The sequence below is a fragment of the Macadamia integrifolia genome, unplaced genomic scaffold, assembly GCF_013358625.1.
Source record: "Macadamia integrifolia cultivar HAES 741 unplaced genomic scaffold, SCU_Mint_v3 scaffold1130, whole genome shotgun sequence".
NCBI lineage: Eukaryota > Viridiplantae > Streptophyta > Magnoliopsida > Proteales > Proteaceae > Macadamia > Macadamia integrifolia.
Window position 1 is genome coordinate 151,723 of NW_024868095.1, and position 18,168 is coordinate 169,890.

Genomic DNA, 18,168 nt, shown 5'->3' on the forward strand with positions numbered 1-18,168 from the left:
CGGAAATTATTCGGACGGAGAATTATTCGGAATAATTCGGACGATTAATTTAAGGATTCGGTCAAAAAAGCGGTCAAAAAATCTTATTTGGGTTTTTAAAAAAAAAAATTTGTTTTTTTATTTTTTTATTTTTTATTTTTGGTTTTTTTTTTTAAATAATGTTTAAATGGACCGAATAATTCGGTTTAATTCGGATTCAGTCCGAATTATTCGCAATTTATATTCATTTTGGAAAAAGTCGCGAATTTTAAAGAATTTTATTTTTAATTCGGATTCGGTCCGAATTTTTGATAAAATTCGGAAAAATTCGGTTCGGCCAAATAATTCGCGAATTATTCGGCCGAATTGATAACTATGGTACAGAAATAAATACATCAACCTAAAACATATCATGCACAAATTTATATAGAACATAACATAGCAGGAAAAATATTTGGGCAGTGGATGAAAAAATGTCTAAAATGATAAATGACCATACCTGGTATTTACTGGCTTCAAGATCAGACAAAACTTGCTTTGTCACTTCAGCCAAAAAACGCCCTGACATATTCATTTGAAAAAAGCAAATGACTGCGATGGTACATAATTCAATTCAATTAAATAAACTCCTAGATGAATGGACCGACAATATGCTTACATAAAGAACGACGAAGAAATTTTCATACAACACTAACCATTATATAGGAATTAAACAATGGGATACCTCATAAATTGGTTTATCCGCCATAAGATGAGGACCCCTAATAATGTGAATGCTTATTTTGCTACCTAGAAAACTTATTGTCCAAAATGCTAGGATATTACACCTTCAACACCTAGTCTGAGCCTGCTGATTATTAGAAGGGAATAGCATGCCCAAACCCAGCAACTTACAATCAAGCATGTTTGAACAGCTGATAAAAAATAAATATAATAAATAATAAATAACATTAATTTATTAGTTTATTATAATAAAATATATATTACTCAGGCAATTGAGAACTTCAGATGCGTTTGGACTGTTTTCGAAGGCTATAAGCATGCTAAGCAAGTTTTAGCAGTTTTTTTTTTTTTTTTGGGATTAGGAGGATACAGTTCAGATTTAAGTAGTTGAGTGTATAACAGAAGTTAGGTAAATTTTGTCTGATGTTTATTATTTATATATATATATATATATATTTTTTTTGGTGAATAATAAATGCATTAAAAGAAGGGGAGGGAGAGTATAGCCCCAAAGGGGAAATTACAATGGGTAATAAAACCCCATAAAGGACTACATCCAAGGCCCACATGGGCTTAAAGACTCAACAAGTCACTAACATGCCCATTACAACTAAAAGCCCACATGGGCTAGATACAAAACAAGGAAGCCTATTACAAGCAAGGGCAACCAAGTCAATTCCAATTAGGGTTCCACAAACCCTAACAAACTATCTCATCTCTTCATCTTCTCGGCCACTAAGAAAGCACCACCATCACGAGGAAAGCCATGGCGGCAAGGGACTGGCCTTGCTGAGGGCCACGGCCAAGCGGCCAGCTAGCTTAGCAAAGGTGACAGCCGCGACGGAGGGCGCTGGCCTTGCGGAGGGAAACGGTGAAGCGGCTGCCGGCCGACCATAGATGGCGACCTAACAGGCTGCTGGTCATGCAGCTGGCAGCAAATCGGCGTTAGTGAATACCGCAATGCCCTTAAAGGCATTTGGGAAGAATTGAGTTTTTATCAACTGATCTTGAAATGCTTAAGCCTCAGAGTGTAGAGTTCTAAGTTGCTAAATTCCTCTCTGGTTTAGATCCTGAATTTCAGTCTGTGAAAAGTCAGCTACTCACTGGAAAAAAAAGTGTCGTTAATGAATGAAGCTTTTTGTCGGATTCGGAGAATTCTCTCCTTCCCTTGCAAAGTCGGACTCCGCCTCTTTGACCAAGGATAGTTCTGCATTTGTTACTAATAGGGTGTGTAGATAACCTTTCTGATCCTAAGTTTGGACTGCAACATCGGAGGAGGAAGAAAGGACAGCAAGCAGGCCAGCTGTAAGGTCTATCAAGCAGCCTATTTCTGGCCCAGTTTGGTTTCGGTTCTGGTTCAGATCAGTCTCCATCGAACTGGATATATTTCTATGTTATTTTTGTCTCTTATGGTGTCGTCTAGAAGCCTAACAGCCATCGATTGGGGGATCCAGAAGCTTCCAGAAACAGCTTCTTTTCTCTATCGGTTTCCCTTGTAGCTGGATTTTTGTCTTGTAGTGGTTGACTTGGTCAACGACAAGGGTTGAGTCCAAGGTTGGGTTCTCTGGAAGGATCTAGCATTATTTTATTCTTTTCTTAGAGAGCAAGCATTGTTATTTGGTAGTTTTTAGTCTCAAGCATGGTTCGAAATCTCACCAAGATCTCAGAAATTTCATGTTTTTTTTTAACCGAGTCGAGATGTACTACGAATTGCAGAAAGGTAATCATCTCGGTCGAAATTTCGGTCGAGATACCAAAATTTCGGTACCATGTCGGTATCTTGCCAAAATGGTACCAACCACGGCTTATAAAGACTCAAATCTCGTGAGGGGGAGTCAAAATTTCGCCTCCAACTCAACTATCTTGGCAAAATTTCGGCTCCTCCTTGCATTTGAACACAAAATCACTCCATTGTCCACTAATTTGCCACATCATCACATTTATTGCCTTGAAGATCACTCCAAGTTGAAGATCTACACATTTCAAGCCTTGGAAAGATAAACCACTTTCCCCAGAACCATTTTTTTTAAATAGTAACATAAATACATGTTGGATAGGATTATATTTTTATATGTTAGACATTAGAGGCCAATCTATGACCTCACAAAGTTGATTTTTTTTTTTTTTAAATATATTTTTTTATTTTTCTGGTTTAAAAAATACATTTTCCATCAACATAAATGTATTTTTTTATGCTTAATATAGCTTTGATGGAACTCAATGGATGCCTTTAGTTGGGACTTGAGAGTTAGGAAGTTGCATAGTATATTACTCTACTACTCTAAATATTAGTTAATTAATGTTGAGGTATGTTTTGATCATGACTTAGATGCATTATTTACTTGTTTTACTATCATATTAATCTTGTTCTAGCAATATTTCATAAAATCCCCAGAACAGTTGAATGGTTGCTGCCAAACAAGGGTGCAACTCTAAAACACTGTCATGTTCTAATTTTTTACAAATTTAAGCTCTAAGCATGTTTATTAACTTTAAAACAAGCTTCCCCACCAAGTTTCAGGTCATAATATGGCCGTTTGATCACCGAAACAGTCAACGGAGTAAAAAAAAATAACCCAACTAAAGATCTTGCCGAGATTTCGGTATTACTGAAACACCGAAACGAAATGAGATTTCGAACCTTGGTCTCAAGTCAATAGTTTCTATTTTCTGTTTGTTTCTTATTTGATTACTTTCTATGTAATTTGAGTCCTAGCCTCAACTATAAATAAAAGCTTTGTATTGCAAAGATTTACAAATTGATTTATGAAATTTGCAGTCATGTTTGCTCCAAAATTCTGAGAGAGAGTTTGTGTTTCAATAGCTGAGATAGTTGTGGGTGAGAGATCCAGGATTGAGAAAGTCCACCCCAACCACATATATCTACGATTTATTTCTCTTCTCTTTGTTTGATCTTTGTGAGCAAGTATTTGAGAGTGTTTGAAATCTATTGAAGTTACTTTGAAGCTTTGTTTGGAAGCAACTGTCAAATTGCTCTATAAAATTTATGAAATATTGCCTATTCTACACATTGTTTTACTAATACAAGACAGAGTATGGTACTAAAACAAGTAATAATGCATCCACGCCATGATCAAACAGCCTTAAATGTGTGTAGATCTTCAATCCATGCCATGATCAAACAGCCTTGAATGTATGTAGATCTTCACCAATGGCAGTCCTTTGACTTGAATCTAGTGTGGTCCTTGTCCTTGAGGTGATGATGTGGCAAAAATGCGAACTTGGAGATCATTTTGAGCTTCTGCAAGTAAGTAGAGGTGAAACAGCAAAACCCACTGAGATGAGGTCGAAATTTTGACCCCATCTTTTGAGACATGTACTTAAATACCAAGAGGATTGTATCATTTTGCCATAACGATACATAAGGCACCGGAATTTTGGCAAAATGCCAAAATATTGAGCGAGACCTTGCATATTTCCCATTTCGCCCCTGATTTCATTTCGGTTAAAAAAAAAATGGCAAAATTAGCTAGATATTGGCGAGATTTTGCGGAGTTCTTGAACCATGCTTATTGGAGGTTTTTTCCATATCTATAGGAGCTTTTGCTCAACAGCATAGAAGGTCCTTTTGTAGATGTTTTTACTTAATATAAAAGGAAAAGAAAAAAATATTTGTGAGGCAGTATATTAAGCTGAGAAAGAAAAATCATAGCAACCTAGTAATTCTTTTTTTTTTTTTTTTTTCAATAAATATTAATATGCAACAAACCTTGGATAAGATTGTCTTGCTTTAGGAAGATTTCTCTAAGTCTGCTTTGTCCGCAAGGATTATACTTAAGATTAAATTTGTCAAAGCGATGGAATGTATTCTTATCTGCATGTACATCCAAGAGATCAACATTGAGGTCATGCCTGCCAAAGCCATTGCAAAGAATTAAATGGAGGTGCAATTTTCAATTTCTAGGAACATTGCTCAATGAATTTCGAATATGTACCCAGTCAGGTCTAAGCTCTCAAAAACTTCTTTAAGAGTGAGATACTTTCCATCACGAAATATGACAACCTGCATGATTAAATTAAGAATGCAGCTAAGAAGCATCATCAAAATAAATGAGAAGGAATTTTCTTTAAATCAGATCATAACAGGATTATTTTATTTCGACCCTTCAAGAAGAGCCAAAACATGCACAGCATCTTCAATGAAGATTAAACCATGACCAAAAAAAAAAAAAAAGAGACTCCACCTCATCAGGCTCTTTTCTCAGTTTCGACTTTATAAAGCGGAGAAGATGCTTCTGATTCATGCATGCAGAATGATGAACATGTGTATCAACTTTCCTAATGTTGTAGAAATCACGGTGAGGTGCACTTTTCTGAGCTAAGAATTCACGATCTGCATTTATTAACAGATGAAGACGGAATTTCTGCTTGACATGTGATGAAGTTAGAGTGTATTTGTGTATGACACTAAAGAGATTCCAATTCATTTGCGAAAACACAAATTGAAGTATCAAAAGTTTACCTCCTCAAGAAAGCGCAGACGATGATTGCATGCAGAGCGAGCATTTCCCTGAGATATAACTCTTAGTATATAATGCATATCAGTGAAGAATTGTGTTGAACTTGCAACTGGGTAAAGTTCTCTGGTTTCTGCATTAAAAAAATAAAAAAAATAAAATATTGAAACTTTATAATAAAATACAGACAGAGCTTTGCCCATATGCATGGCCACACGATACTGAACTAGATGACGCAACACATACATTCTTCAAGAGTGACAGAGGAAAGTCAAGCAATGCTTACCATCCTTGCATGCATAAACATGTACAACCCCATCCTCCATCTTGAAATAGTGCTGGATCCAAAATGAAAAGATCATATAAAAGTTTGACCAGTCAATGAATGGTTTTTTTTTTTTTTTTTTTTGGTTGGGGTAGTGAAAAATCAAAAAGAGGAATGGCTGAATTTTACTGTTGGAAAATTCACATAATTTGCATACTCACTGCAGTTGGTTCAACAGGTTCAAAATGAAAAGGATCAGTTTGCAGCTCTTTTGAGTGAGACTGTATAACAGTTCCATCCATCCATGGTGCAACATGTTCCCGAAAAACATATCTATCCCGTAGAGCCAAGCATTCACGAATCATCATTAGCACCTCCTCTTCTTCTCCATTTGGTGCTTCTAGTTTAAAATTTTGCAAGGAGAGAAAACTCAATGAATATTAGCTCAGTAAAGAATTGATTAACAACATAAGAAAGTCATATGTAACAACCAAGTTGGCAGGTAGATAACCATATTTAATGGAAATTCTGTAATTGATCCAATCTACACTGTTAAATACACAATTAATAAGAAGCTTTTGTAAGCAACATAGAACTGAGAACACATATCCTCCCAAAAGGTGCAAAAAGAGGGCCCCATGATGAAAAAAAAGAAGAAGACAATTAGGATAATGAGACACCTGGCGAACAAAAACCATAGAGGTTGTTGAATTATGTATTGTATGCCGAAGGGGCACACTGAGCTTTTCCCCCCTCTAGCCGACTCATTAATTAGTCGGTTATGAGGAGGGTTATATTTGTAATTCTCTCTTCTTATATTATAAATAAAGAGCGTGGCTGGACTCATAACCATCCAGGCATTCAGTCCAAGTTCTTATTGTTAACATAGTATCAAAGCCAAACTTCTGATCTAGGTTTTCAACATGTGATTTCCTCCCCTAAAATTTCCCCAAAATTCTCCCTTCTAACCTAAACAGCCCCTTCCACCTTCTCTTTCTCCTTTATAGCCCTCCATCCCTCTCTCAGTTCTCTCTTACCTAGAAGGGCAGCACTAATGAGGTAATCTCTTATGGATCCAGTTGCAGCCCTCTATCTTACCTCCATCAAAGCATGATATGCTTTCTTCGAAGATTGACAGTTGCTGCCCACCTTATGCAATCATTGCTTCTCTTGTTTGAAGATCGAGTCTTCACTTATTGAAGATCAAGTCCTGCAGTCAATTGAGAGCTACAGTCATCGATTTCACAGAAAAAACCCTGACAAATCGAGTTCAGCCATTACAAGTCAAAATTGGCTGATTTTTGGATGAGATACTTGCCTCCCTTTAGTGAAGGACTCGATCCATTTTTTGGCCCTTTCTGACAGCTATATTTGGAGATGTCTTCAATCTCACCTAATTTTAGGGTTTTCTCCCAAAACCCTACTCAACCGAATTCAGCTATTCCTTGTCAAAAGAAGCTGATTTTTGAAGGAGATACTTACCTTCCCTAGAGAAGAACTCGATCCAGTTTTGAGCTCTTTCTGATTGCTATATGTGAAGATATCTGAAATCTCCATATTTGGGTAGGTATTTGGCTGGCTCTGCCCTTTTTCTCCTGTCATTATGTCAAACTTGACTACTGCAACTTCAGGTTCTGATGGACATGGTGTTTGAGATTTTAAATGTAACCCCAAGCGTACGGATCAGTGTAGCTACGGGTCGAACACAGGGAGAGCAGTCACTTTATTTTTTTATTTCTTTTAATAATGCGAAAGTGAACCGATTAATGGTTGTGATCTAATTCTAATGACCGTCCTAAACATATGTATCTAAAATAACGTCCTAACCATTCGTCATCTAAGAATTTAAAGACGCAAGCCACGCAATTAAAATTAAATAAATAAATAACCCACGCAATTAAAAAAAAAATAAAGGAAAAAAATGCTGAAATAAAAATAAAGTAAAAGAAATGGGAGAAAGCTAGAGAGAGACTCACAAGTAGGTTTCTCTACTTAGCCCGAGGGATGCATCATAATATGAGCTTCCCTACTTGACTAGAGAGTCACTCTTACAAGGGTTACTCTACTTGACTATAGGGAAAGGGAGACAATTAAAATAAAAGTAATAAATTGATGGTTCTATGGTTAGGAAGGGCAAAGCCAATACATACACTAACCATGAACCTTGGGAGAAAGGGATAGCAATAATGTAACGACTGAAATTAAAATCCTAAATTAAGAAAGAAAGGGTAGTCAGAAGAGGGAATGAGAGGGGGGAGAGAAGACTATTGAAAGAGCCTACTTACTTGAACTTCAACCCTTGAACTTGAAAGCTTGGGTGATTTGAGATACTGCTAGTACTAAAAACCAGATCTGGAATAAACCAAATCTGAAATTTTTAGTACTAGAGAAAACAAATCTTGAAACAAAAAAAACTGAACTTGAAAAAAAAGATGCTCCATGGCTTGTGATCTTGTCACCTAGATCTAAGCCTAGAACTATAACTTTAAAAATTACAACTCAATTGCATAAATCATAAACATAAATGACTGAAAAAGAATAAAAGAGTGCTTACATTAATTGACATAAAAAACTATTACAAAAGTGATTAAAGCAAAAATAGAGAAGAACTAAAACTAAAGAGTGAGAGAGGGAGAGAGAGAAGAAAACTAAGCATAACCTAGAAAATAAACTAAAGGGAATAATGAAATAGGAGGGGGGAGGAAGGGGCTTTATAGGGTTTTTTTCTTGCCTCCTTCCTTCTACAAGTCTTCTTTAAGAAAAAAAAGAAAATAAAATAAAACTAAATCTAGGTAAAAATCCTCATTCTCTGAGATATTGTGTGAGGAAAGAGAGAATCTGTTTCCAAAATTAACAAATTCTATTCTTTCCTTACAATATTCACCAATATCTTGCAATCTTGATTAAATCAGAAAGGAATCTCTGCATAGCATCTTCAAGATCTTGTGAGGTGGCAAGGAGACAAAATAATCTTCAGGATTTTGTAGGAGAGAGGATGTGGTACCAATGAGTGGGTCCCACCTTTGGACTGGTTCTTGATTCACTTTAAGTACTTTCTCTTGTAGACTTGGAAACTAAAAAAAAATAAAAATAAAAGTAGTACTATCCAAAGTGGGGCAAAATGTACACTTATATCCCTAAGATTTCACACATTATTGTGCTTATCACATGGTCATCATGAGTACCTCCCTTTTGCTGCTGCTACTACCTCCATCAAGTTTGATGGAACCAACTACCTGATTTAGTCTCTATCAACTTATTCGACAATTGTTGGTTGTGGCCTTACAGGACATATTACTGGTACCACTATGAAGCCCTCTAAAGCAGGTTCTCCTCAAGATCAATGGATCTCTAATGATTCTCTGGTGATGTCCTTCTTGCTTAATTCCATGCAACCTAATATTGCCAAAGGTTATTTACTATTACACACTACTACTCAAATTTGGACAGCTGCAAAGGACACTTATGGTCAAGTAGGGAATGATACCGAGGAGTAGTTGTCTCAGTACTATGCCGAGCTCTACAATCTATGGCAAGAGTTTGATCATTATGCTGATTATCATCCCACCTAAAAAAGGGCATACCCGGTGCATGAGACTCCGCATGTGCGCGGTTCAGGGGGGGGAAACTACGTAGCCTTACCTCGAGAATGCAACTGAAATTGCTGCACTGCAAACATGTTGACAAGATTTGGGCCTATGATGTTTTTGCTAGATATTCACATTCAGGTCCTTAGCAGATCTCTGTTTCCTCCTCTAGAGCAATCCTATGCTTTGGTCCATACTGAGGAGAGCCGCCAATCAGCAATGCTTCATTCTACCACTACAAATCGATCTGCTTTACAAACTGTCCCTAATCCTATTCCCACCTCTAATGGGGTTCCACATACAGGTGATAGTTCCAATGAGGGAGATTGTTAAATGTGAACAGTGCAACAAGCCAGTGGCACACTAAGGCTACCTATTGGAAGCTTCATCTAAACCTGCTGATTTTCAGGCCAAGCGTGGTCGTGGTAAATCCAAAAACAAAGCGAACCATACTGAGATGGTTGCCACTTCCACTTCTATAGATATTGGTCTTTCTCAGGATGAACTGTAGACTTTTCATCAACTGCTAAAGGCTTCCTCTACTGCCACTGCAGCATCATATGCACTTGTCTTTGCACCTTTAGGTTCAAACTTTGCTTATTCAAGTATTCCTTTCAGTGGTCATTAAGCATCGGTAGTCTCCAGTTCCTAGATCATTGATTTCGGTGCCACTGATCATATGACTGAATCTTCCAGTCTATTTCACTCGTATTCTCCTTCATCAGGAAAAGACAAAGTCTGTGTAGCAGGTCCCCCTCTTCTGTATCTGGAAAGGGTTCTATTTGCTACTCTCCATCTCTTACTTTATCTTCTATTTTGCATATACTAATTTTACTACTAATCTTCTCTCTATTAGTAGTTTTACCAGAGATAAACTGTAAAGTAATCTTCTTTCCATCATATTGTGTCTTCTAGTATCTGGTGACATAGAAGACGATTGGATGTGTTAAGGTACATGGTGGTCTTTATTTGCTCGAAGACGGTTCCTCTACTATTGCCGCATTACCTTAAGTTTATCGGCTTAACTCACCCTCCTCTGACCTTCATCAATGACACTGTCGATTGGGGCATCCTATTAGCACTTTATCTCATGTTTTCCTCAATTAAACAATGTAATAAGGATGAGTTCATTTGTGAGGCTTGTTTTTTAGCTAAACAAACTAAAAATTGTTCAGACTCAGTTCAATGCATCTCTTAAAATTCTCCACAATGATTATGGCAAAGAATACTCGAGGGACAGTTCCAAACTTATTTGGCTGATCATGGGATTCTTCACCAGACCAGTTGTGGCGATACCCCTGCTCAAAATGGGGTGGCTGAAAGGAAGAATCGCCACCTGCTGGAAGTGGCTAGGGCCCTCATGTTTGCATGTCATGTTCTTTCTCAATATTAGAGTGATGTTGTCCTTATCACTGCCTATCTTATCAATCACATGCTGACATGAATTTTGGATTCTTGTGCCCTGGTTGATGTTTTACATAGGTCTTCCTCCTTTATTCTTCCCGTAAGATCTTCAGTTGTGTTATACTTGAAATCATCATTCTCCTGGGAAGCTAGAAACCCGCAACCTTAAATGTATCTTTCTAGGTTACCCGGCCACTCAGAAAGGCCACAAGTGCTATCATCCTCCAACAAAGTGTACCTTGGACTATGGACATTGTCTTTCATAAGTCCCTATCTCACTACTTATCACCACCTATTTAGCGGGAGTCTGGTAGCATGGATCATGAAGATGTGTCAATTCTTTCTCCACCTCTACTTTCCGTTCCATCATACGAGGCACATGTTCAAGCTTAGGGAGAGACTCCAAGTCAGGTTTAGGGCAAGATTGATCTAGATATGGTTCAAGTTCAAATCCAGAAGAAGATTGATGACACAATCTTCAAGTCTATCGGAGGAGTTGAACGAAAGGCAAGGGCAATAAAATTGAGACCAGCACCACTACAACACCATTACTCATCCCATTGCCATCCCTTGATCCAGAGCCAACTACTCCATTTGGCAAGATTTCTTCTCCCAAGTCTTCTTTTGAGTTACCTATAACTCTTCACTAAAGTATTAGAACTTGTATTCAACACCCCATATCTCATGTTGTCTCTTATGATTCCCTTTCTCCTTCCTATCATGCTTTTGTGTCCTCTCTTTCCTCTATTTCTATCCCACAAAAGTGGCAAGAGGCCTTTAAAGACACAAAGTGGAAAGACTCTATGATGGAAGAAATGAAAGCCTTGAAGAAAAATGATACATGGGATCTAGTAGTACATCCTTCAGGAAAGAGACCAATTGGCTGTAAATGGATATTTGTGATCAAGCAGAAGATAAATCGTACAATAGTCAAAAATATAAAGTAAGGCTTATCGCTAAACTTATGGGATCGACAACCAGGAGACCTTTGCCCCAGTTGCAAAACTAAATACCATTCGAGCTCCATTATCATATGTTGTTAATCTAGAATAGGATCTATAGTAGTTTGATGTCAAGAATGCTTTTCTTTACGGAGAACTTGAGGAGGTATATATGGATATTCGTCCAGGTTTTTCATATGACAAGAATCATGGCAAAATCTGTAAACTGAAGTGTGCACTCTATAGGCTGAAGCAGTCTCCTCGGGCTTGGTTTGGCAAGTTTCAAAAGGCTACAATGTATGCAAGGTATAAACAAAGTAATGCCGATTATGCCTTATTCATTAAAAGATCTAGCGATAAGGTCACTATCCTCATAGTCTATGTTGATGATATTGTAGTGACTGGAAATGATGTTGATAAGATCTCCTCTCTCATGAATTTTCTGGGACAAGAATTTGAAATAAAGAATTCAGGAAACTAAAGTACTTTCTCAGGATTGAAGTTGCTCGGTCTTCAAAAAGCATCTTTCTCTCTCAAAAGAAGGATGTCCTTGATCTTTTATCTGAGACTAGTTTGTTGTGCTATCATCCTTGTGACACAACTCAGGAAGCTGATACTCGACTCAAGGACAAAGAATGATGCAGAGACAATTGCACTTACCTGGTTAGACCAGCATGACCAGCTGTGGAAGCCAAGGGCCAAGAAGATCTGGTCCAACCCAGGTTTTTGGTCCAACAAGGGTTGGAAGTAATTTAGTTTAATACTATGTCCTTTATTTCTCATGTTTGTCTTTGAGTAGGATACGTAGGAAATAATGAAATAGGATTCTGTTTCAGTGTTAGAGTCTAAGTAGGAGTAGTCTTATTATTTTCCCTTTATATACTTACATAAACTCAATGTTTGAGATTAGAGTGAATTTTATTTTACAATTAGTGAATTTGTGCGTTGTGTGTGATCCCCTTCCCCCACTTTGTGCGTTTTTCCCTCTCTTCCCTAAGGCTACCCCATCAATTTGGTATCAAAGCCAAAGATCCCCATTCCCCATCTTCCTTCCATCTTGTTCTTCCCTTCCCCATTCTCTGTTTCGGTTCTATAGAGACTGAGAACAAAAAAAAAAGGTCGATTCTGTCCGGAGAAGTAGAGACCCTCCCTGCCCCACCGCCTCCTCTTTCCCTTCCACCAGCAACAAGTGAAAAGAGAGAGAGGGATCATAATCGATCCCCCTTGGTTCCGCCAGCAACAAGTGAAAAAAAAAAGAGGGTCAAACGAAGAGGGGAAGCAACAAGAGCAAGCAGAATCAAAGGAAGAAGGAAAAAAAAAAAAAAAAAAGGGAAACAGTCCAGCAAAGAGAAAGGACAGAAGGAGAAAAGAGAATAGAAAACCAGAACCATCAGTCGAACCCCTCTCTAAGGTTCCAACGGAAAAGAAAAGAAAAAAAAAGAAAGAAACAGAAGAAGAAGAAAAAAAGCAATGCAAAAGAGAAGAGAAGATGAGAAGAAGAAGGAGAAGAGAAGACGAGAAGAGAGAAAAGTGGCGACACACCTGGTTCCTGATTTCTCCTATCGCCTGAACCCATCGCAGAGGCCTTCTTGTTGGTTACGGACCTACGGTATCTCAAATCCCCATCGATTAATTTATTTTCTCTTTTCTACTTCCTCTTTTCCAGAATTACCCCTCTTTAGTTTTACTTATTTCCCATACTACCCCTTCCCATTACCTCTCATCCCTTTTATTCCATATTTTTCCTTATTTTCAATTAGACCCCTGCCCCACACGTGACACACCCCTTTGTGACTTAAATTGAATTTCAGTATTTACAGTTCTGCCATCCCTTAAAAAAAAAAAAGAAAGAGTTATTACCCATTCTACCATTGCTCTTCAAACCTCCTTTATTTACTATTTTGCCATCATATTTGAGTGTAATCTTGCCCATCTCCACCATGGTAGCCATTAGTGAAGTCGTTCAATAGCTAAACTCCTATAAAGGAGAAACTTATTCAAAAATTGAAGCTCTTAAGACAATGATGGAATCCATGCAAGCTTCTATTGATCGTTTGGTGGCAACAGATAGAGGAAAGAGTCATATTCAATCTGGGGATTCTTCCAACACCACTCCACAGGATCCGTCACTACCACTATCACCACCGCCATTGCCACTTCCACAACCATATGGAACTGGTAGATATGATGATGGAACAGAAAGAGCAACAAGATTGGATCTCCTTGACTTTTACGAAGACAACAATCCAGAACTGTACCTTGACTGGATTCATAGCTTGGAGACATTCTTCAGATGGTACAAGTTGATTGAGGCCCAAAAGATTCTATTTGCAGAGGCCAAACTGAAAGGCACGGCTCGAGTCTGGTGGATCAAGCAACAGCAACAGCAACAGCAACAGAACAGAACCGAACCCGAGGCATCGGTTTAGTCACTACTTGGGCTGAAATGCATGAAGTCATAAACCGGAGATTCTTGCCTTTTGATTACAAGCAACGTATGCATCTCTGGTTTTCACAGTTGAAACAGGAGAATTTGACAGTTGGAGAGTATGTGGCTAGATTTTATTATTTGGCCACTCGTTCTGATTTTGAGTGCGATGAAAAGTATTTATAGCACAATTCCACAATGATTTGCACCCTCAACTTAGTGTTACCCTCGCATCTAGCAGACTACCTACAATGGAAGATGTCGTACAAGTAGCATATCAGGTCGAGGAAAGTCTGAAACGTCCATACAATCGGAAACCATTATAGATACTTTTCCTAGGGATTCTACTTCTATTCAGCCATAGTCATCCCCATATGAAAAATCAATCAACAGACCAAAGGCTAGTGCTTCATCTATAGCATCTTCACGACCCAACCGACCGTATTCTCGACCTCTTCGTGATTTAGACATGTCATCTTCACGGCCTAATCATCCATACTCCTCACCTCAGCGTGGTTATGGCAGGAGCTCAGTATTTTCAAAGGAGGCTATCCAATGTTTCTCATGCAAGAGGTATGGGCATCGAACTAATCAATGTCCTAACCAGTTGTTAGCATACATTGACAAGGATAATTTTATACCCTATGCACCAGAAGAGCAACTGAAAACAGGAACAATAAATCTGGAGGTTGAATGTGATCGTGAGCCTAATGAGATCAATGGTGGTGACAGTGATGGTGAGCCTCAACCGTTCTATGTGATTAGTCATCTTTTAACTACACAGAAGATTCCCAAGGACGATTGGCACCGTAATAGTATCTTTCAGACCAAGGTGCGATGCAATGACAGTTTATGTAATATGGTGATTGACCCCGGCAGTTGTACCAATATTGCTGAAGATGTTCGCAAGTTGGGTCTGAAAACTGAGCCTCATACGAACCCCTATAAGGTTGGGTGGGTGAACAGCAATAATCTGAAAATTCATGAAAGGTGTTTGCTCACGTATTCCATTGGTGGACTGATTGATCAGGTTTAGTGTGATGTTCTCCCTCTGAAAGTCTGTCACATTCTTCTGGGGCGCCCATGGTTGTTCGACAAGAAAGCCAAGCACTGTGGATATGAAAATACATATTCTTTTCAACATGGTGGCATTGAGATGAAGTTCCTTCCAACAAAGGATCGTCCCCTGCCCAAACTTAAGAGGACAGTTGGTACTTTTCTCATCAAGCGCATTGACTCTGACGGCATTCTTGGACCTCATCCAAACTCAATGGAGTCAAGTTCTTCTTAGAAGAGGAGAGTTGATGTAGATATAGCTGCACTTAACTGGTTGGACCAACATGACCGACTGTAGAAGCCAAGGGCCAAGAAGAACCGGTCCAACAAGGGTTGAAAGTAGTTTAGTTTAATACTGTCTTTTATTTCTCATGTTTGTCTTTAAGTAGGATACGTAGGAAATAGTGAAATAGGATTCTATTTCAGTGTTAGAGTCTAAGTAGGAGTAATCTTATTATTTCCCTTTATATACTTGCATAAACTCAATGTTTGAGATTAGAGTGAATTTTATTTTAGAATTAGTGAATTTGTGCGTTGTATGTGATCCCATTCCCCCTCTTTGTGCGTTTTTCCTTCTCTTCCCTAAGGCTATCCCATTAAAGAAGTTAAACCAGTTTATAAGGGTCGCTATCAGCAGTTGGTGGGAAAATAATTTCTCTCACACACAAAGCTAGATATTGCTTTTACAGGGGGTTTGGTCAACCAATTCATGTATGACCCTTATTCCACTCATATGGAGGCTATTCTTCATATTCTTCCCTATCTGAAGTCAATTCTTGGAAATGTGATTCTTCTATTTCCTCATGATTATCTTCGAGTTAAGGCCTACACCATTGCTGATTGGGGTGGATCTCTTGATAGAAGTCTACTTCATGATATGTTACATTTGTAGGCAGTAACCTTGACACGTGGCGCAACAAGAAGCAAAATGTGGTGACAAGGTCTAGTGCTGAAGCAAAGTTCTGCACTATGGCACGAGGAATCTGTGAATTATGGTGGCTTAGAAGCTTACTCCAAGACCTAGGTGTTCATGCTCGTCTTCAAATGATGTTGCATTGTTATAACAAGCAGTGATAAGCATTGCTCATAACCCAATATAGCATGACCGTACCAAGTATGTGGAGATTGATTGACACTTCATTGAGGAGAAACTAGAAAGTGGACTGATTTGTGTTTCCTTCGTGAAGTCTAGAGATCAGTTGGCTGATGTCTTCACTAAGGGATTGGGTGGAAAGATTTTTCATCCTAATTTGCTCAAGTTGGGCATTAGTGACATCTATACTCTAACTTGAGGGAGAGTGTCGAATTATGTATTGTATGCCGAAGGGGCATACTGGGCTTTTCCCCCTCTAGCCGACTCATTAATTAGTCAATTATGAGGAGGGGTATATTTGTAATTCTCTTCTCTCTTCTTTTATTATAAATAAAGAGCTCGGCTGGACTCATAACCATCCAAGCATTCAGTCCTAATTCTTGTTGTTAACAAATGTACCCACTAACCAAAGGAATGCAACTAGGAAGCAACATCCCAACAACAACTACAAAACACCCCAGAAGCAAACCTTGGGTTCAAGCAAAACCACAACATTATCACAGTGAATAGAATACCATAGAAACACATCAAATTCAAATACCTTTCTGCTTCTCCAGATGAGAAAGTCCTAAAGCTTTGCAGCTAAACAAAGCCATGAAGGTTGATGACAAATGCTGACATACAGATTTTGAATAACCAAAGATGAAAAAAAGGCGTTGAATTTCAACTGATCTAGTTAAACCAATAGTATTTTCTTTTATATAAAAATAGAACCCATAAAAGTAAATAATAAAAATATATTGACCATGTCAAGATTAGAATTTGCTAGATAGGTCTATTTCATTTAAGACTTTAACAGATGCATATAAAGAATGGAATTATTATATGCAAAAGCACTAAGGACTACCGTAGATAATAATTGTAGTAAAGGAACAGAAATAATCTCTATCCATAACATCAGTCGAACAGAAGAAGTTGAGAATACCATGTGCTGCAGTTTTCAGGGGTGACACAATGGAAGCAGCTGTCTCTACCTCTTGATTTCCTTTCAAATCTGCATTAGAAGTTGATTTACGTACAGTTGCTCCATATTTCTGGTCTTGAGCTGAATTAGCAACCTCTACTTCAAACGAAGCAACTAATGAATCTCGAATATTTGGATCTGCAGTCTGTTACATCATCAATAAGTAATAGACTAATAGTATCTAATTATTCCATTTATTATCGCAAAAAGGGGGAAAAAAAAGTTCTTCATCTGATTCTTCCATTCTCAAAACCAAAACAGAATAATGTCCTTTACAAGATCCAGTGAAGAGAAGCTTGTCTTGACAGTCCACCTAGCTCTGCCGCATGGCAGGACTGTGGCAATTCCAACTGCTAGATAGATAGGCAAGGCCCACACATCAAACTTTAGAGCCAAATTCAATCATATAAACCCCCATCTATTGGCATGCATCTCTTGTTGGTATGCACCCTTTTAGTAGTCCCTGTCTTGGTGTGCACCCTCTTGGTGGTCCTGATTTTCAAAACTTTATTTTGCCATTTGGATAATTTTGCTTCAGCTGAAACTTGATATATGAGCAGGGACCTTGCTCTACCTGTTGACAAAATTTGGGCCCCAACAGACATGCCATGTGACTCAAAAAGTTGAGTCAAGTAAAGAAGCTTATGTCAAAGTCTATGGAGTAAATGTTTGCCAAAATGAAAGCATACAAAGTTTTTTAAAACAGTATTAAGATAATCAATATGTATATTCTGGTATGCACAGACTATTCATATTTAAAACTTAGATGGAGTATATGCACAGACTATTCATAGTTAAAACTTAGATGGAGTAAGTATTGAAAATTATGTAGCAGGCTATATCTCATAATTGTTTCCAAGACCTGATGTCACCATAAAAACTATTAATAAGTATATACCATACTAATAAGTTTAAGAGAAACTGGCTACAATATTTCTATCTAAGAAATAAAAGAAAATTCATCTGACCATGAATTGCTCGAATATGTAATAAGAAGGCAGAGGTTTGTAAATACACGCACATTTATACCATCCACTTGAGTAGAATTTTCATTATTAGGGTTGAAATAGTTGTCATCGTCACTTGCAAGTTCATAGCCTCCGTCATCAGAGTCCTCCACATGTTCAAATGCATTTCGACCTGGGGATTTGGGTGTCATCGGCCTACATGTGGTTGTCATATTCTTATTGGAACCAGAACAGCCTAAACATTGATTGCTGCCTGCATATTGGAAAACAGGGGGGGGGGGG

The 18,168-nt window shown here is 38.1% G+C and overlaps 1 protein-coding gene across 4 annotated transcripts in view; it reads right to left on the reverse strand.

The window, feature by feature from the left end:
• Window positions 1-18,168, reverse strand: part of LOC122062862 (AMP deaminase-like) — a 68,744-nt gene that overhangs the window by 48,564 nt on the left and 2,012 nt on the right. For 2 of the 4 annotated variants that reach the window (XM_042626528.1, XM_042626531.1), the window contains exons 2-10: window positions 17,940-18,139; window positions 16,880-17,063; window positions 5,667-5,845; window positions 5,467-5,518; window positions 5,186-5,313; window positions 4,908-5,087; window positions 4,659-4,726; window positions 4,433-4,575; window positions 479-540 (exon numbers count right to left, since the gene is read on the reverse strand). In XM_042626528.1, the coding sequence (XP_042482462.1) occupies window positions 479-540; window positions 4,433-4,575; window positions 4,659-4,726; window positions 4,908-5,087; window positions 5,186-5,313; window positions 5,467-5,518; window positions 5,667-5,845; window positions 16,880-17,063; window positions 17,940-18,139 (1,196 nt within the window). The remainder of the gene's footprint in view (window positions 1-478; window positions 541-4,432; window positions 4,576-4,658; window positions 4,727-4,907; window positions 5,088-5,185; window positions 5,314-5,466; window positions 5,519-5,666; window positions 5,846-16,879; window positions 17,064-17,939; window positions 18,140-18,168) is intronic. The other 2 variants (XM_042626530.1, XM_042626529.1) reach the window with 2 other exon arrangements.